Here is a 20854-nt window from a genome sequence, read left to right as displayed (position 1 = left end):
AAGTTGACTTAACCACCAGAATAGGAGAGATCAGACAAATCAGCTGCGAGACGTGAAGTATGGGGGAAACCCGAACTCTTTGACAAAGTATTCCTGCGAGTAAATGTGTTGAATGAAGCCAGCGGGTAAATGATAAGGGCCTTTACACTGTGGATGTAAGAAAGCAATTTATCAAGAGTACATGAACTCTCTAGTGGTTTCAAGTCAGGAAGAAATGAGAGTGGAGGAGGAGCCCTAAAAAATACATTAGAAATACTTAAAAATGGAAAGGGGGGGGGGAAACCTCCGTGTGCACACTCTTTTGAATCTCTCCATTATTATGCAGACGTGCTGGTATGTTTAAATTGGGGTTGCTCAGCTTATGTTAGGGTTGTAGGCAGTACTGCTGTGGGGTAAAGTGTTAGGGAGACAGCATGTGACACAAGCCATTCAGTAGTTTAGAAAATGCAGGAGCCTTGGGTATTTTCAGATGTAGCTATGACTTAAGGCAGAGCATGGGCCTTTATCTATTTGCCCGACTCATGAGGCAAGATGGCCATCTCTCTGGCTTACAGTGTTTGCATTTTTACTCGCTAGGACATATGTGTGTAATTCTGACAGTTAAGTGAGACACCTTTTGTGTCCTCTTGAGTTGTGGGTGCCTTTCAGGAGCCCTCTCTTGTCTCCTGCTGTGTCTCCCAGAGCCCTGTGGCTGAGACATGTTACCACATTCATCATTTACAGTGGAGAAACTGGGGCCACATACTTTCTGTTCTGAGCAGCAGGGTTTCCGGTAACTCAGATATGGCTGGGAAATAAAACTTAGGATCTTATCTTAAGGCTTTTAACTTTAGGGAGGAGATGTCATTTCATAGAGCTGAGGAGAAACACAGTTACTGAAATGTGAAATTCTAACTGTGGCCATCCTCAGCTTTTTTTTCCACGAGATAATTTCATTAGCTGGAATGGCAGAAACTTCCAGTTGCAATCATTTGTTTTTATTTGCATCTGACACACTTGTAAGAACTCTTAACAAAAGTAACCAAGTCACTTCCGGATGGACATCCAGTGGCTGAAGACAAGACCATCCAATGGGCACACATCAGAGGAACTTGAAGACTGAAAGCTTCAGGAAAGCTCCCTTAGCTAATCTGAGTTGTACTTTTTAGCCCCACCCCCACAGTTGGCTTTGTTGGGATTGCAGTTGTTTGGGTGAGATAGGTTGTGATAGCTCTCCTGTGTAGCCCAGGCTTGAGCTCTCACTTGCCTCTCTCAGTCCCTGGAGTGGAGCGCTAAGATCTCAAAGACAGAGTCTTCAACCTGCCATAGTCCAGCAAGAACTTTAACTCTGTAACATAAATAATAGGCTCCCTCTTTAAACCAGTTAGGGTCTGGAAAGGGAGTTAGCAGAGCTGAGTCACTTTCAGTTTTAACGGAGGGTCTCACTACATAGTCTGTGCTGGCCTAGTGCACATTGTGCCACCATACCTTGTTTGGGGGTGGGGGCAGAGACGGGGTGGTGACTCTTACTTGAGCAGGTGGTAATGGCAGAGCCCATTGGCACAGCATGAATGTGGGTTTCTGTGCTTCTGTAGGAGAGAAGGAAGCACCGTGATAACTTGAGCTAGAGTTTAATTAGCAAATTAATTAGTCATGGTTTTAGAAAAAGTCAAGTGTTTCATCTGATATTGTCTATAATTTGTAGATACCAAATGGAAAAGAGGCAGCAACACGGGGGGGGGGGGGGGCTCTTGTTTAAATATCTGAGATCACGAGCTGTCTTTCAGAATGGAGCCTGGGTAATATCCAATCACGTTTCTAATTGTTTTTCTTTTTTTGTTGTTTTGTTCTCGTCCTTTCTGTCTCTTTATGCCCACCCCATCCCTGGGACATCGGTGGGATTACCGCAGCCTTGGATAAGCTCAGCACACAGCACCTGTACCATCCCACTCAAGTGGAGATCGTGCAGTCCAATGTAGTGTTCGACATCAGCAGCCTGATGCTCTACGGGACGCAGGCGGTGCCTGTGCGGCTGAAGATACTGCTGGACCGGCTCTTCAGTGTCCTGAAGCAGGAAGAAGTGTTGCACATACTCCACGGCCTGGGCTGGACCCTGCGGGACTATGTCCGCGGATACATCCTTCAGGTAGGGGAGGATCTGACTGCTGCCTCTGGGCCGACTCCTGGTGGTCTGGGTGAGAGCTGCGGCTCCACCTGGTTTTCTTCTTCTTCTTCTTCTTCTTCTTCTTCTTCTTCTTCTTCTTCTTCTTCTTCTTCTTCTTCTTCTTCTTCTTCTTCCTCCTCCTCCTCCTCCTCCTCCTCCTCCTCCTCCTCCTCTCCTCCTTCTCCTCCTCCTCACATCGGGGCAGGTGTTCTCTCCTCTGGTTGTGGAGTAGGAAAGGGGACAGTGACATTTGTAGGCTACAGGCAGGCCTCAGTATGGAGTTGAAGAGAAACATAGCCTGTTGACTAATGTTGCTCTCTGTGTACCTCTGAATTCAACTCTTCCCCTCCAGAGTGGGCTACCTCATTTCCCTCAGTAAATCTCACTGTCTTCGAGGAGAGCGGTGAGTTTTGAAAGCCTCACATTACCCTCCAACTAGGTTTATTTAGTTATTTCTCCTTCCCAGGAGGCAAGTGTGCTTGAGTGCTGTGAACCCTCGCTATGTATAGTATCTTCACCCAAACCAAGGAAAAAAAATGTAACTCACATAAACTGTCTGCATATCCTGCAAACTTCATGCTGTAGCCTCAGGGCTTAACATCCCTGGAAATGTGCACGTGGAGATAGGCTTGGTTACCTTGTGACCTGGAGATCCTCCTTTGGACCAGTGACACTTCTAATGTGGTAGAACTTTAGACTTACCTGGAAAGCCTGTAGCCTCTGCCCTGCCGGCAGTACCCCATCTCTCATTACCTGTTTGGTGCTATGTCTTAAGTCATTTTGCCTCTACAGTTTCTTTCTATCTGCTTTCCTTAACCCTTGACGGGTAACTGGTGAGAACAACACGTTGAGAGACCCCAGGCTCCAAAGTCTGCACGATGAAACGCTAACTTATGCTGAAGGAAATGTCACCTGGGAAAGGTAGAATCTCACATCTTTTAAAAAAATTTTCTATGGAGATATTTTCAGACGTGACCACTCAGAAAGAAAAAATTGTTTATGGCTGTGCCAGCCCTATAGAGTACTATAAATAAAACTGATGTTTATGATCTGAGCCATCTCACGTAACGTGCAAGTCCTCGAGTGCCGAATGCACACACATCACACACACACCATTTCTGTAATGAAGGAGCTTCTCCAGTCTCTCCATGTTTTAATCTGGGATGATTACATACAAATTTATGCCATTCTCCTACGTGATTCCGCTGGACGTCTGCCAGGACAGGACAGTAAATAAAAGTAGAAAAAGAAGAAATAGAATGGCCTGCCTGCTTCCGTAGTAGGATAATTTCTTAGTTTAGCGAGAACTTCAGCTTGGAAAGCACAGAAGCTTTAGCCCTCAGAAGATGGACAGAGGGTGACCATGATTTTATTTATTTATATATATATATATATAAAACGTTTTCAGTCTATATTACTTACTTTTCGGTTGCTATGGTAAAGCCCATGACCAAGGCAACTTACAGAAGGCTTTATCTTGGCTTATAGTTCCGGGTTAGCATCTTCGAAGGCAGAGACAGCACATAGCACACATGACAAAAGGAACGGAAATCTTAATGGTCACATCTTAACCAGAAACATGAGGCAAAGAGTATAGCTGGAAATGGCCGGAGGCTTTAGACTCTTGAGGCCGACCTGCAGTGACAGACTTTCTCCAGTAAGGCCACACTTCCTAAACCTCCCCCACAGCACCACCAGCCAAACACCAAGGGTTTAAATATATGAGCCCGTAGGAAACCTCATCTAGACACCACAGTTTTAACGAGTGTGTTACATATTCTCTCCTATGCCCCAGGATAAGATGATTTTGGTGAGGTAAGTGGGCAGACAGTCCTCAGAGCCAGGGAATATGAAGGGATGCATGATCCAGGATGAAGAGTTGGGACAAAGCAAGCATGGAACCACTGTTACCATTTCTGTTTATACCAGCTCTGAGTCCCTTGGGGTAGCAGATCTTCCTGCAGTAGTTGCCATATGATTTCTAGCTTCTCTTTTGGATATTTTTTTTTTTTCCTACAAGAAAAAGAAAACCTTCTCTCAGAAATCTGCCTGGAGTTGTTAGCTAACTTTTCCTTTATTCAAAGCCCGGGTAACACCTTTACTGCCTCCACTGTGTTGCTTGCTGCTGCCATCAATACTGTATTTTAACACCACGGCATTTTATATGTATGTACATGACTGTCCTGGTCTGCCATCATAGCCCCAATAGCACTTTCTGGTGTGTCTACAGGAACTCCTGTCACGTGTTGATGTCAGTTAATAGCAGTTGTAATACTGCTATTTTCTACCATTCTGATTTGACCAGAGCTTTTGTGAAAATATAAAATAGTTATTTAGGTATCAATTTTTCCAATATTCCATATTACTCTGTAGCATAGAAAGTATACTACTTTCAAATAAACTATATATTTCGTTTTGTATGATAGTTGTAAGATAGTTGAAGAAAATTTCAGCAAAAAGATTCAAATCTATATGTACGCATCCTCTTATTAGGAAAGGAAGTGCTACTTATAAAATATTGCCATTCTTAATATAATCATAATTGATTTTCATTAGTATAAGTTTTGACAAATCTCAAATTTTTATGTATCATTTCTTAAGAGTCTAGAATTGATAGTTTCAGAAAAATATAGATTTTTACATATTAGAGGAACTCTCAGCTTAGTTTCTATCTTCCTTTATTGATAGAATTGATGTAATATTGATTTTCTTTAAATGGTACTTTCTGTTGTTTAGCATTTATCATATACTTGTTCTGTGTAAAACAGATCTGAGGTTAGAATAAAATCAAAAGGTTGCAGGGCACAAAAACATCAAAAAAAAAAAAAAAACCACTGAGAAAACATTCATTTTGTAAAAGACAAAAGGAGTTGGGCTGTAAAAACACCCCCTTTCTTCCAAAAATGGTTCTTGATTACTGGCCAGTATTTTAGAATTATGTGTGGTAATGATAGGTATGCACAAATGACTTGGAATATAATTATATGTAGCATATTTTGTACAGGTAGACTATAAAATGTTCATCTGAGAGCTGGGGAACCCTATAATGCACCATTAGTGTACAAGTCATTTTATCTGGCTAAAACTCAATTGTCTTGTAGCCCTCAAGGCATCAATTTTAGCATTATTGCTCTCAACAACAGTATATTGAATATTATGTCAGTTAAAGGAGAGTAATTATCAAGGCAAGTTAGGGTGGCTGTTAGTCTTACCACATATTGACTTGGTTAGCAGTTGGCTATGGATTGTGTTACTGGGCAAATGAAGATGTACGGTAAGTTGAACTGGTCAAGCCAGGATATTAATCTAAGTCTCTCTGGGCCCAAACCTACATCCCTTATGTATACACCCAGCTACTCCTACCTTTAGTAATAATTTTCAAAGTGGAAGAGGGTATGTCATCCTTTTTAAAAATCTGGCAATGTGTGGTTGAAAGAGAAGAGCAGGTCATTTAAAACTCAAATGAAAGCTATCATTTGTGTATGGCGTTCAAAGGGAAAAGAAGGTACCAGGGATTACCACACAGTCATTGAAAAGCTTGGCGTATCTGTCAAAAAGCCTTTCACTTTCACTGTGTGTTCTACAAACCAGCCAGGTGAGTGGAAAGTAGAAAGCGTAAAAAGGTGAGCCATTTCCTAGAGGTGAAAATCTATGTTCCCCTGCGGTTGCTAAAATCCTCATTCATAAAGGACAGACGGAGCATGTTCCAGAAAAGAAAAATGGTAACATTCACTTAAATGATAAAATGTAAATACAAGGGAACATACGTTCTTCTGCTATGAAAGAATCATAATTGTTCTTTATATTAATTATGATAATTCCAAGTCATCCTCTACAGACATGTTTATTGACAACCAATAAAAAGCGGCCTGCCCTCTTGTCCTGTGCTCATTTCCTTTCTGTCTTCCACTTATCATTGTTGAATTTAGTCGTTTAAAAATAAAAATTTCACACAGTGTCTCTTTAGCTTGAACATGTAGTTAACTTGCCTGGGTGCGTGCACCATCCTGTCTTTGGCAAGCTCCCCACTTGTAAGCCAGTCCTTCCAGAATTCTAAGAAGCAGTTCAGACTTTCAGAATAATTAGCAGAGTGTCAGCAGCCTGTGAGTAGAGTAGCAGGGGTGTGCACTGCAAGTCGCCTGGGCTGTCATGGAACAAGCCACAGTCTTCTTGCGTTTCTCGAAGACTAGGACCACTCTGAGAAATCTAGCTTTAGATGTGGGAGGAGCCACATGCCCCTTCATGATACTCATTAGCATATTAAAGTCTCTGAGGGCTTTCTAAGGCTGTGGCCTGAAAAAGAGGGTAAGTAGCTTTTCCCCAACCCTTTCCAGTTCCTAACACTTTTATCAAGCCATTCCAAAGAATCCTGAACACACCTACCTCTTCTTCAGCACAGGTTCTACATAGGAAGGGCGTCTTCCCTCTGCAAGTCCCTCCTGTTCTGCCTGCATGGGTTATTTCTTCTTCTATGGGAATGAGATGAAATCTAGTTTTTCTCCAGTAATAACTGAAACAATGGAGCACTTCCTTTTCTGCTGTTATTTTTATCTCAAGACTGTTCCCTACAAGCTCATACCACAGTTTAAACACAATCACTTAGTTGTTAAAATGGCTCTTCTACCGTTTCTAAAGCACTACAAACTCACCTGATATATATATGTATGTATGTATTTGTGTGTGTGTATATACATACATACATACATACATACACACACACACACACACACACACACACACACACACACACACAAGTTATAAGGAAATAAACTTAGGATAGTATGAATCTTTACTATGGAACTTGTGCAGTACCCAGCCACTTCAGTTGGTCAAAGCACCCTTAACTTTTCTTCTGACATCTGAGGTGTTGACTGCAACAGCTGCAGATAAGCCACTGAAGATAGTAAGGAACAAAGGCTTTTTGGTTGTGAGCCTAGCCTTTAACAGCTGAGCCATTTAATCCCAGCACTCAGGAGGCAGAGGCAGGCAGATCATTGTGAGTTTGAGGCCAGCCTGGTCTACAAAGCAAATCTAGGGCAGCCAGGGTAACACAGAAAAACCCTGTCTCAAAAAACAAAACAAAACAAAAGGACAGAAAGAAAAGAAAAAGAAAAAATGAAACAAAGGCTTCCAGGCTGCCTAGCCAGAGGTCTGTGCAAAATAAACATTTTATGGGATCTGTGTGGTAGAAAATGTCAACATTAAACAAACACTTACATGTGTATGACCCCGTGAGAAGTAAATTCATTTGTTTATTCTTGAAACTCCATCCACTGCCTCTTGTAGTTACTTTCAGTACATCAACATTTGGTACACTAAAGTCTTTATGGGCTATATGACTTTTCTGTGATCACAGGAACTTCATATTGGCACAAAAATGTCATCTCTTACTCTCCTCTCAGCCCACATACAGCCCACATGTTAGCCATTTGTGTTCTGTGTGGGAAGGCAGATCCACGGTTTGCATTCCTGGCTAAAAGTCTTATCAGGAGTATGAAATTGGGCCTGTGCCTTTATTTAACAAGAGTCCTTCACCTGTAAAATAGCATAATAATAGCACCTCACAGCTTTGTAGTGAAAATAAAAGGAAGAGAATCTATACAAGAAGAGCCACTAAATCCAGCCCACAACAATTATGAGTATGGTGGTGAAAACAGAGTGGTGAACTGTTGTAAACTGTTGCTTACCTGGCTCATCTTAGTTTATAAAATAGCCTTGAATTCTGGAATTCCTTTTTTTTTTTTTTGATGTATTTATTTGAAATAGAGTTTCAGTCTATAGCCCTGGCTACCCTGGCACTTGCTATGTAGACTAGGCTGGCCTTGAGCTCAGACATCCCCCTGCCTCTACCTCCCAAGTTCTTGGATTAAAGACGTACACCACCACTGCCCAGTGAATTCTAGAATTCCACATTTCACCACGCTCTTCAGAGCAGAATGACTTTTCAACCCTTCAGACATAAAGATAGCTCCTCTTCCTGCTGTAAAGAAATCACATGTACATGGCCATGTACACCAACATAAACAGGCATTTGAATACACTTGTCTGTAAAGAAGAGCAGATGAGAATAGTAGCAGACACTAGATTCTACAGTCGGACGGACTTAGTAAAACTTGCTTTTACCTTTGACAGCTGTTACTCAAGAGAGAGATAGCAGGTCAATGTCAGTTTCTTTATCTATAAATATTATAATGAAATTATATTTAAATATCTCATACCTTAACTAGCCATGGCACACTTTATTAATAACTGTTACACTGCGTGTGTTCACATGTGTGCCTTTTTAAAGAAACAGTTTAGTTTATAAGGCACTGTTTTTAATCACTTTTTTTATCTCTCTATTTCCTCAACTCTTCAGGTAGCTTTCTGAGTCCCTGGTGTAGAATAAATAAAACTTGTCAAAAATTATTGGAGTAGGCTTTTACATGAAACAAAAGTAATAGGGTAGGGTGTACCTTGGTGATAGAGCACTTGCCAAGCATGTGAAAGGCCCCAAGTCAGTTCCCAGCACTAGAAAATAAAATAGGCAGATTTTTAAATCATGCTTTCAGGGAATTCCAGAAGCATAAAGAAGAAAGGAGCTATGTATAGTTCACTTAAGTTGTCTTTTGATCAGTTAATTGCTACGCACTGAGCCCACCAGCACAGGTCTCTCCGAAAGCCCACGCAATAATGAGCAAGGCAGCCATGGGCAGCTGATGTGAGGGACGTTATTGGATGAAAACTAAGAGAATGTGCAAATGACTTAAAGGAGGAATAATTTGGTCCCAGGTAAAGATGGGATAATCACCACGACTCATAAGGAAGTTATCTTTGTATCCTGTCACCAATTTGCTAATCTTTTTCAGAGAGGAAGAACACACTCAAAAGTGGTCAAGATCCCTCTGTTTCTAACAAGGACTCACAGAAGATAAATGACTTGGGGCAGTGGCTTATGTTTACATTGTTTCTTTATTCAGAGTGCCTAGGCTGTTTACAAGCAGTATGCTGGTGATCCTCTTAGCCTCTGTATTAAAAGAGATAGTTTGGGAGAATTATCCCTGGTTTAAAGGTTACTATGGTTAAAGGCCTTGGGCCGACTGGCAGCTGGAAGGTGAATAGAGGGATTGTGAGTCCCCTGGCAAAGCTCTGACTACTCGAACAAGCAGTGAAAACAAAAGTCCTCAGACATAATGATGTCACTTGGTATTTTGTGCTTAGAGATAGATGAAAATTCTCTTCCCGATACCCTTGTAGCATAGAACCTATTATCTCACCAAATTCCAAGGTGGAAGGCAGTGAAGTCAGGAAGAGGGCCTGTGTGTATGGAGCATAGGAAAGAAGCTTCTGTATTCACCAGGAGAAGCAGAAGTGAGTCCAGCCTTCCGTGACAAGTTGCATTTGATAAGAACGAGTTCTGGTTTACTTAAAGGCATATTTGTTGTTGTTGTTGTTATTTTTGTTGTGTTGTTGTTTATTGAGACCTGTAGACCAAGCTGGCTTTCAACTGGGAGCTGCCTGCCTCTGCCTCCCACTTGCTGGGATTAAGGGCGTGCACTACCACCAGCACCACCACCACCACAGCCTACATTTGCTTTAGATGGCATTGATTAAAACCCTATTGTTCTCCGGAGTAACACTCCTACGAGTTCTAAATTGAATTTAAAATGGACGGCTCCTGAACTTTGGGGTTAAACCCCGAGTCACCCACCAATTAGCTTTCTAACTATGCCATGCCCATAATTCTCATTTTCTTGATGGTACCTACTTAGAAGAATTTTCAGAATGAATAGATGTAATGTTATAAATTCATACTGAAGCTCAGTTAAATATATCAGTCTTTAATCTCTGTTTCCACACCTTAGATTTCTAGAATACCTTACATTTCATGATTCTTATATTTTGCCATACATTTTATTGGAGCCACTCTACTTTTTTCTGGTATTTTCCTCCATTTGTCAGAAGGGATAGGTACTATGACTAACAATGAGGCATGAGGAGGTTTTCAAGGCCAGCCTCTGCTATCTGTTCCTTTGACTGCCTTACATCTCAAATATTGGTGTGTGAAATTGTGAAGGGCTGCGAGAAGTAGAGATGAAATAAGGATGTTCAGATGCTTTTGGAAGCTTTTGCCAACTCCATAGAGATGAAACAAACATAACTAAAGATACATTTGTTTGATTCGTCTATGATATTGGCATACGTAAAGCTTACAGTGATTAGAAAACAGAGTGTGCCAGTAAGTTTGCTGATAGAGCCAGAGTCACCCCTGCCAAATGGAATTAGTCCGTGAAGACTTGTTGAAATAGGAAGTTCTTAGAAAAAAAAGAAGTGTTTTGTTACTCCACAGAAAGGATGGGCCAAGCTTTTTTCCATACAGGAAGACTGCTACATTTGAAAGCGATGTGAATAAATTTATGGGAAAATTGATTTCACTTGGCTGCCATCTCTGAGCGTGGGGTCTGTGGGTGTGGATCTTGAGTTGTCTGAAGCCTCCGTATCACTAACAACCTGGTTGGCTTTTAACCTTTTTTTTTTTTTTTTTAAACTACATCTTTCTAAGGAAAGTGATTCTAACAGTTCACTAACCTTGAGTTTGTTTTCTCACACCCTGTGACTTTGTGAGTAATTACCTTGCCAGTGTGGTCCTGTTACCATCTGGGGAGCACTTCTACTTACGGGTGGCAGTGGAGTCCTGTGTGCACTCTTGCCCACCCTCCCACCCAGCACTTTCTCTACCTTTGCAAAAAGGAGACTCAAGCTGAGGGACTTGGCGAGTAGGCAAAGCAGCGATAAGTGTAGTTGCAGTAGTGGACTGTCTTGTACTACTACACCAGAAGAGACGGCAGAAAACCCACCAGAGAATGAGATACTAGCCACGAGGCCTTGTCCATCCAGAATTCATCATCTGCCGCTTGTGTGATTCTTACGTAGAGACCCCAGAATTACATGTTTTAGACACTGAGAGATTCTTACTGTGTTTCCTGGTCCTTACGTAGTTTTCTCTAACAAAGCCATAATAACAGGGTCAGAGGCAGCTCTCTAGTCAGCATGAGTAATGTGGTTTTGTATTTTCTATTTTTATTTTAATATGTTTTCCCTACTGTGGAATTTTTTTGTTTTGTGTTAAAATTAGTGTTAAGAAACTGCAGGAATTCAAACTGCGGTGTGTTCTGCATTTGTCTGCACTGGACTCTGAAGGAAAGCCCTGTTGACAATAAGCATTTCTGCATCCTTAAAGTGGGACATAGACCACTGACAGTGCGGGCCCCTGATTACAGTAATACGGGCGTTAACGAAAGTGGCATGTAAATGAGAGACCCGTCCATAGGCTTTGTCTCCAGAGTACCTGTTTGTATTAAATCTGTTTATTCATTGTTGATAAGACACAACATTGGTGAGTCAGAGAAGTATCTTAAATTGCCTCCTTTATTTGCTTGTTTTTAAATACACAGCCATGTTAGAAGCTTTAAATGAACAATAAGGTATGTTCAAATTCCTCTTGAAAGAGTAATTAGGAAATCGTTGTCTCCGTGCTGTCATCTCGGCCAGGATTAGAGTTCATGCTGAGTGTGTTCCATTGAGCCAGCCGTCATTCTCTCACCAGCACGTTGCTGTCCCACGCACTGACATGTGAGGGAATGTCTACACAGTAGATGTGGGCCTGCGTCTGCGCAGTAGCCGTGGGCCTGCGCCAGGTTTTGAGATCTGAAGGGCCAGGGCTGGTAGCTTTTCAGTTCTGCATCAGGGTTCCAGTTTAGAATAGCAGAGCCGGGGAATCCAGTTGAATCTATGGCCAAACACCACGGTTTAAAAAAATAAATTCCCCTCCCTTCCCTTTCTTGTGGTGCTTTATTACTTTAAAATATGAGTGTCTCTGGCCATTGACCCTCTGGTGACTTTCTGCTGGATTCAAATTGTGGCTTCTTAGGTGAAAAGGTCAGCGTGTTACTCATTCAAGCCACACACCGATGGAGATGAACTGAAAGCAGTGCAGGACGTTTGGAAGTGGCCAGGCTCAGGGTACCTGAAGGAAGTGTATTTCTCTCCTGCCTTAGCCTCCGCTCCCTCTGCCATAGAAAGAAGATGCCCTGTCTTCTGGGAGTGGGGGAGGGTTCTCATTGGCAGTGTATTATCTGCTGCAAATCCATGGCCATAGGGTGCATACGAACCCTTGAGGATCAAGCATGTCATCTCTGTAACATCACCTGATTTAGTGCTTTTCCTCAGGTCTGCAGTGTCTCAGGGGGCCCTTTTCCCTTGCAGCACTGATCTTTCAATGAGGTGCTAGTGTCTGTCCTGAGCAATAACAAGGAAAAACCATGAAGTGTGAACAGCTCTTATTAGGGGGGTAAATGTCATTAACGCTTTTGTAGCCTTCTCTCCAGTCTGAGTGCTCTTGTCGAGAGTGACTCGCTGGCTGAAGCCTTCTTTTAAATCACAGGAACAGAGTTTCAAATGCGGAAGGTTTACATTTTAATTAAGCAAGGCCAGTATCGTCCTTGGCTTGCTTTTTATTTTTTTTAAATCAGCTCTTCCTGTAGACTTTGAGCAGTCCTCTAAAATAAGACTGGAAAAGAATTGTCAGTGGAAATTATTTTAAGGGCTTAAGACACAGTTCCTCTAATTGAAGCTTTAAGGAATTTTGGTGGTAGCAGAGCAGGTACCTCTGTCAGCTTCAGTGTTTTAGATGCACAGACCTAAGTGTTCATGTAAAATGCATGTTTATATGTGGTGAGAAAACACTAAAATGTCACATTTCTGAGTCTAGATTAACAAAATATTTAAGTCATCTAACATCTAAATAGTGATTTTACTTTCTGTACATACACAGGAATGTTTCTGTGACCATTAATTTCCTTATATGTAAATTTCTAGTGTTTTTGAAGCAAAAACAAATATAGGCAATTTGCTTTACTCTATCATGTATATTAATTACTTACTACTCTTGGTTTTATGTTTGATTCGCAAAATAAAAATAGTTGCATGGTTGAAGAATGAGAGAAATAAAATATCTTTTACTCTGGTATTAAATTTTAATAAAGAAAAACTGTAAACACTGATAAAGCATGGGACATAAATCCAGAAAAGTCAGTGGCAAATTAGAAATAAAATTAACTACCTGATGCTTGTTGCTAACTTTAAAATGTGTAATTTAATATGGTGTTTATCTAGAGCATAATTTTTGAAAGTTGATCTTTCTTTGCCACCTTTTTTAGACTCCATTTTTATTTGGTTTTTGTTTTTTATATTTTTTTTTCTTTTTCTTTTTGGCTTTTGCTTCTTATTTGTAAGACTGAAGTAAATGGATTAATTCAACTAAGTGGCCATAGGTGACAAACATGAGGGGTGACCGCACAAAGAAGAACAATTATTAGCTACATTTTGCAGTGAGCATATAAGCTAAATCTATAAGTAGGACAGTAACCAGGTGTGTAAATGGACTCTTCAGACATATTTCCAACTTCCTTAAATTAATGCCTAAAACAAAACAAAACAAACAAACAAAAAACCGTTTAAGCCTTTCTCAGATCCCTCAGTTACATTGTTGGTTTAACTCTGTCACTAAAGGACAGTCAAACAAAGTAACTTTCAGCCCCACTCCTGCTTTTTGAATTATAATATCTATTTTCTTTTGATTTAATTAGATTTGCTCTCTGTTATGGAAACCTCCACCTATTTATTAAATTATAGAAGTTACCAGCAAGGACCCCTTTCCTGCCTATTCTTTAACTTATAGACGATTTGACAAGCTAATGAACGTTTCTTTTAAAGCTCCCTTTTGAGTAAGAATGCGATGGTGATGCATTTGAGCTCGGGGTGGACCACATGCAGGAAGCCGCTCTTGGCGTTACTCACTCAGCACAGGGTGATCTCTGTGAAATGGCTGTTGCTGGTGCCACTTGGGGAGCAATTGAAACAATTAAAATGTACACGTTTTACATCAAACTACAGTATACATTTATATTTGAAAAAAAAAACCCATTAACGTTGGAAGTACTCTGCATTCTGTTTGCTAGTTTCTTTTGCTGGGTGTGTAGGATTTTAGTTCATTTGAAGCTTCTTTTTGTGGGGAAGTTATGTGTGCATATAGTCAGGAAGGTGCCAGCCTGGTGCCACCGGGAGGGATCCTCTTCCTAGGGAAAGGGTGCTCACTCTGTGGGTAGGGGGAGACTTTGATCCGCCTTGCCTGCCCTTTCCCTCTGGTCTGCCTTACACCGGGATCTAGGCTGTCAATAAAGAAATGATGCTTTTGGTGCTTCACATTTTGGAATAACTTTGATGCCCGAAGTATCAAAACTATCAAAGATGTACAGTAAAACTTGAGGAATGATTCTCAAGGCACCAGATGCAGGGAGCTTTAGTGTACTGTATTCCCATATAAAAGAGTATCTGGACTCTGAAAGGGCCACACTGGAGGGGGTGCCTCTTTACAGGGGAGCTTGTCAAAGACTGCTGTGGAGAGGGGTTTTCATTTATGATTTACTCAACAGAGGATATTGCTGTGAAAGCCCAAACTGCATCCAGAGGACAAGTTGTGGTCTCCCAGACCTAAGGAGTATGTGTAAGATTTGCCTATACCACAGTCAGATATATCTTGTCATAAGTCTAATTGCCATTATTTTAGTCGGGTTTGGGTTTTCGTTAAGATTGCTGGATTGCATTTCTTTATGAAAGATAAGTGCGCCTTCTCATAAATGTTTCTTGAAGGTCAAAATGACAGAATTTAAATGCCAGTACTATATGGTGACAAAAATATGTTATTTCTCCACAGTATGTTTTCATTCTTGTAGTGTCTGTATGGTTTTTTGTTTGTTTGGTTTGGTTTTGTTTTGGTTTTGTTTGGCTTGGCTTGATTTGGCTTGGTTTGGGGTCTTTTTGCTGTTGGAAGGGTTTGGTTTGGTTTGATTTGGTTTTCGTTTTGTTTTTTGTTTGTTTTGGTTGTTTTCCAAGACAGTGTCTTTCTGTGTAGCCTTGGCTGTCCTGGATTCGCTTTGTAGACCAAGCTGGCCTCAAACTCACAGAGACCTGCCTGCCTCTGCCTCCCTGAGTGCTGGGATTATATCTGTGTGTTTATATGATCACTTTCACATACCTGAATACTGAGGAAGGTTTATAAGGGTCATTTTTTTCTTTTAGTGTCTTGAATAAGTTTCAGGGAGATTGAACATACTTATGTATTGAATAATTTTGCACCTTTGTAGTATGTGTCTAATAGACATCACTAAGATTTAAATGTGCAATTTAGTATGGTGCTCATAAAACTAAAGCATATTTTCTTCTGGAGTAAATATATGAGTAATATAAAGATCTTCTCCTGTCCAAAGTATTTGAAAGCCAAAATAATTAGATCAAATCTGAAACCTCTAAATATGTTTAAGGAATATGTTTCTATTTAGAAAAAAAATTCTGTAAAGTGTAACATGGTTCTTGATCCAATAGAGCTTAGAGTACACTGTAACAGTATATTTGGTAGATCCTTGTGTATTAGTAACACTATATATTTGTACATGCTTCATATATTTACACATTATGTTTTGTTAAAGATATTATACATAGTAGAAGTAATTCCCTCTGCTTAGTAGTAATGACTTTGAGGGCCAGATAACTGAACTTTTAATTTTTAATTTAAATTTTGTTAAGAACAGAAATTAAAATCTTATTTAGAAAATGCTCACCAAGTTCTCTCTTATTTATTTACTAAATATATCTTTGAAAGAGTGAAAGTACAAAGACTTACCTGAAAGGTTATATTTAAAATTTTTTTCTTTAAACTGGAGATTTATTTGACTTAGAATTCTGAGCAGTGTTCATGAGCTCTGAATAGAACTCTATTTAATGCGATGGATACTATAGCCAAGGCTTAAATGCAAGACTGATGGCGGGTAATAGGTTTTGTATTTTATATTTATGAAATGAACAGAAGCAAATGAATACAGAACCAAAGACTAGAGAAATACACACTAAAGCAGTCAGGCTTGCACACACCTCAGCTTATATCAGTGCTGTGAAGGACTGAAGAAAGGGATTTTTCAGAACTCTACAGCAAGAAAGTGCACATGGAGGTTATAGATAGCTGCTTATTGCATTTTATCGCATTTTCCTTTTGCTAAGAGTTGGACATCATGAAGAAAGTCTATAAAACATACAGAATGGCCTGTTGGTGTCTTTAGGGAAGGGTTAGAAACGTGGCTGGAAGCAGCGCAGCAGCATCCCCTTGGCGTTTACTTCAGTGAACGCTGGCACTTTCAAATGAGCATGTTAGTCACGCACAGTTCCAGGCAAATTATCCAGAATGTGCTGGCTTAATAAGCGTAAGGTGGACATCTGCGGTGAGTGGTCAGTGGCCAGGGTTGGTTGGCCTGGGTGGCCTTACTCACATATTTAGCTCTCAAGTTGCTAATCATTGTTGGTTAGAGCAACTGAGGTAATTGGTTCACTGTTCACTGGTTGTAGGTTAGCCATAGTTTGTTCATATATGCATAGTTCTAGGGTTCTGATGAGAGGGGAAGCTGAAGTGTGCTCACCTTTCGAAGCGTCTGTTTTCCTCCTAGTTGCTGACACCCTATTGGTCAGTGTAAGTCAAATCAGAAAGATGTGGGTGAGAATTGGGAAGGTGGGTCCTACGGTGTAGACATGACCATGGGAAGACATGAACAATTTTGGGCTAATACTGTAATAAGTGGTCATCCCAAAGCCTTGGGGGACCTTATTGGTAATCGTGCCTACAAGGAACTAATCCTGTGCAAGATGTCTTGTTTGGAAGTTGTCACCATCTTTGAAGTAGAAATAATGCTAACATGAGGAGCGGTGGCAAGAATACAGTTGGTGAAAGAGACACAACTTGCAGTCAGACCCCAGGCTTCAAGGCTGAGCACATGAGAATCTAGACAGCATGTCGGGCTGTATTTTCAGCAGATTTAGAACTTCTGTGCAAACTTCGTAAAAGGAAACATTATATTGGAATCAGTCAAATAAGAAAGATTCTTCTTTTTTTTTCTAACTTACTTAAAATTCATTTATTTATTTCAGTATCCATTCCCTCTGTTTTAAAATCTGTTTCCTAGCCCAGGCTAGCCTCCAACTCATAGTCATCCTAGCCCAGGCTAGCCTCCAACCCATAGTCATCCTGTTTCCTCACTGCTGGGATCGTAGACATATGCCACCACCTACTAGTATTTTATTTATGATGTCAGCCTTAAAATGATGATCAAATTGCAATAAATGTTTTAGTTCACCTTCTAATACCACTTGGGCAATTTTAAAACATGAACAAAAAGCTCTAATATTTGCATTTATTTTTATCTCTCAGAACTGAAAAACAAACTGTGATTCTGAGATTTTATTTTTTTAGCATTTGGGAGTATGTCAGTTTTGACCAAAGTTGAAAAACAGAAAATCATTTTACTTTCCGAGTTTGCTGAGCTGGAGTATATAACGCTTTGATGGCTTTCTTCGACAGTTGCTTTGCAGTAGAAGGCTACGCACTTGCAAGTTATGTGTGTTTTTAGAAGAAACCATGTGTGAGCTATCATGGAAATACTGTTGTCCTACTGTGTGACCAGGAAATTGGTTTGACCACAGCTTCTTTGTGTCACTTATTCATAAATGGAGAACACATTTTTTTAAGTGTTTGACTTTACCTGCAAAGGAAAAATAAAGACACTTGGCTAAAACAGCATAGGGCGTATTTGCTTCCAGCAGGAAAAAATGAGTTTTATCATTCAGGTAAATGGTAAAGCCACATAAACTGCTGCGTATGGCAAATGACAAAATGACATTTTGTTTTATAATATGGTGCCTTAGTTAATAAAGAGTGAAAGCAACATGAGTGTGAATAAGGAAGAGAAACATTGGCAGGTGTTTAGAAGTGATCTCTCCTTGGTTCTTTATTATTAAAAGCCAGGCACAATGGTTGCACTGGTATGTTTCCTCCTGCACTGCTACTGGTTGACTCTCCCCTCCATGGTCAGTTTTAGGAACTTAGACCAGGGAAGAACACTTCCACCTGGCAATGGCAGAGAAGCTTTGTGGGGAGCATCCATCTGAGGACCCCACTGAGGACTGAGTGCAGGTCCTGCTCAAATGGTAGCACTCTGTTCTCTGCACTTGATGGTCACAACGTCTGCCTGTGTTATGCAGACCTGAATGTTTAAAAAGCACACTTTAGAAATCTGACTTACTTTTTATAGTTACATTGAAACCGCCTATATTACTACTAATAAGAATGGTTGTCTTAAAAGTTGATTTTTAGACTGTTTCTCATTAATAAAATTAACTTCTATAAAAATTTGCCAGCTGCCATCAGAAGACCCATAAAACATATGTGTTTGACTCTGTAGCAGTAACCCTGCTTTTTTTCTCCTTGTTGGCATTCATAAGATTTCTGATGGCTACCTAGTTAGTTTCATGTATTTCCTTTTTATACGTGATTTACTAATAGTATGTTTAAAAATGCAATGTTTAAGTTGTAACTAGAAATTAAAAATGAGAATATTAATATAGCATTATATATTGTATATTGTTTATACACTCATATACGCACACATATACTCAGATTCAGGTTCAAGAGCATGAGTGTTTGTTCGCTCTGATTGTCATCTCTACGGCTGTGCTGTGTGTTTAACCAAAAGTAATTCATCTCTACATATTTCCCTGTGAGCTGCCTTTCCGCCACTCGCTCTGGCTCAGAACTGTTTTGCCCTTTCATGCTTAGTTTTCTTTCTTTTCACCATACATCAATACATTATTTTTTAAAACAAAGATTTGAGATGGTTAGGATTCACTGATTGGTTATGGAACAGCACAATCTAGGCCTCTACAGAAATAAAAGCCTACATGCTTGAGACTTACTCTTCATATTTATTTCCAAAGGCTGTGCAGGGTGATTCTGTACAAGACTCAGATCAGATATTTCATTTGTCAATCCCATGTTATATCTTACAAGACTTCATAAAACTAAGTGATACAAATAGAATATATGGCGATTTTTAATCTGTCATAGAAAAATTATCTTTATGTTCCCAAATGGGGACAGATGGGATGACACAACTTAAATGAATATGCATTTTCAAGTGAAGTCTGTGAATCAGAATGAGACAGCCATCCGTTACTCGGGAGAAACCTGTGTTGATAACTTACCATGGTCAAGGGCTTTCTAGCAGCCTTCTAAATGAGAAGGAGACCTACCTGGTTTGCAAGTTATTTGCTGATTATGGTACACATGTCCAGCTGACTCAGCCCATCACTCTGAGATGCTGTGAGGTGAGAGAGAAAGCTTCCCTTAGACACTTTGTTGTTTGAGACAGGGTTATTTATCTGTAGCCCAGGTTGGCCTCAGTCTCACTCAGTCACCAAAGATGGCCTCAAACTTCTGACCCCTCTGCTTACACCCACCAGGTGCTGGGACTACAGGTGGGGCACTCCAATCCAGGCTTATATGTGCTCTTAATAAAAGGATTTCCAGCAAACTAGACCTAAGCAGAAGTCAGTAACCCCAGTAGCGCAGATAGTTATAACTCACAGGTAACTAGGAGTAAAAGAGCTTTACATATCTGCTACACTGGTTTTTAAATCATTGTATGTTTATTAATTAAAAATTTAATGATGTCTCCGGATGCTCAGCTTACAGAGTTCCTGAACATACCATAGGTGTTTGTCACGGCTGCAATGAGCCAGCCCTGGTAGACCATGCAACAAACCATTTCATTAGTGGCAGAAGAGGGACCAGGGGCTGTGGTCAGGCCTACTCCAGAGAGAGGAGCTTTATGTCTGTGTATTTCACTTCAAATTATTAAACACCACCTGGCCCTATAAATTTTGGTATTTATTAATATAAGGCCTTGGACAGAAATTAAATTCAGAAACTTTTATTGAAAGGGCAGAAAAATACTTCAGATTTTAAAATTTTTACTCTGGTTTTTATTTATTTATTTTTTTTATGGCAGGGTCTCATTCTATGGTTCAGGCTAGCCTTGAATGTAGGATCATCTCATATCTGCCTTTATAGTGCTAGGATTACAGGCATGTGCCTCTCGACTTGGCTTTTAATTGTGTTTTTGCTTCTCTGTTTCTTGAATATTATGTGCCTTGTAGTTGACCATTAAGAGATATTTATTTTGATGTTCACTTAATAGATTTTATAGTTAATATCCCCAAATGCAGTTCTAATAGCAAGGATAAGCTATCTAAATAGTTTTAAGAGTCTATATTAATAGTTTACACATAACATGAATTGCAGTGTATAGTTTGTTACAAAAGAAAAACAATTGCTTTAAATTGTTAATATAGACTAGGAGCTAAATATAATGAAATAGCATTAAGTTAAAGAATGCCATGCAGCTAACAGGAGGGTTTTAGGGGTGTGGGTGGTGGGGTTGGGGGTCGTGTGAAGGCATAGGTGGCCATGGGCTTATGCAGAGGAAGAAGAGCATGTTGAATGTCTTGTCAGCCACTCTCCATCATATTCTCTTGTGACAGGGTCTCTCCTGAACTTGTAGCTAGCAGCCAGCACACCCTGGCAATCCCCCTGTCTCTCACTCCAGCCCTCGCTGCAGACACTAGGTCACAGGTGTATATGCTGCTTGGCTTTCTCCATGGTGCGGGGTATTCAAACTCAGGCCTTCTGTTGGCCTGGTGAGTGCTCTTACATCTCTCATGCTCAGCCATCTTTCCAGATTCTCAGATGTTTGTCTTAGGATTTCCTCTTACTTAAGAGCAAAGGAAGTAAGC

The 20854-nt window shown here is 40.3% G+C and overlaps 1 protein-coding gene across 7 annotated transcripts in view; it reads left to right on the top strand.

Moving 5' to 3' along the window:
• Positions 1 to 20854, top strand: part of Bnc2 (basonuclin 2) — a 413267-nt gene that overhangs the window by 296962 nt on the left and 95451 nt on the right. For all 7 annotated transcript variants that reach the window (XM_051163958.1, XM_051163939.1, XM_051163947.1 and 4 more), the window contains one exon: positions 1890 to 2125. In XM_051163958.1, the coding sequence (XP_051019915.1) occupies positions 1890 to 2125 (236 nt within the window). The remainder of the gene's footprint in view (positions 1 to 1889; positions 2126 to 20854) is intronic.

The sequence above is a fragment of the Acomys russatus genome, chromosome 2 (assembly GCF_903995435.1).
Source record: "Acomys russatus chromosome 2, mAcoRus1.1, whole genome shotgun sequence".
Classification (NCBI taxonomy): domain Eukaryota; kingdom Metazoa; phylum Chordata; class Mammalia; order Rodentia; family Muridae; genus Acomys; species Acomys russatus.
This window is presented reverse-complemented; position numbering and strand designations above follow the sequence as displayed.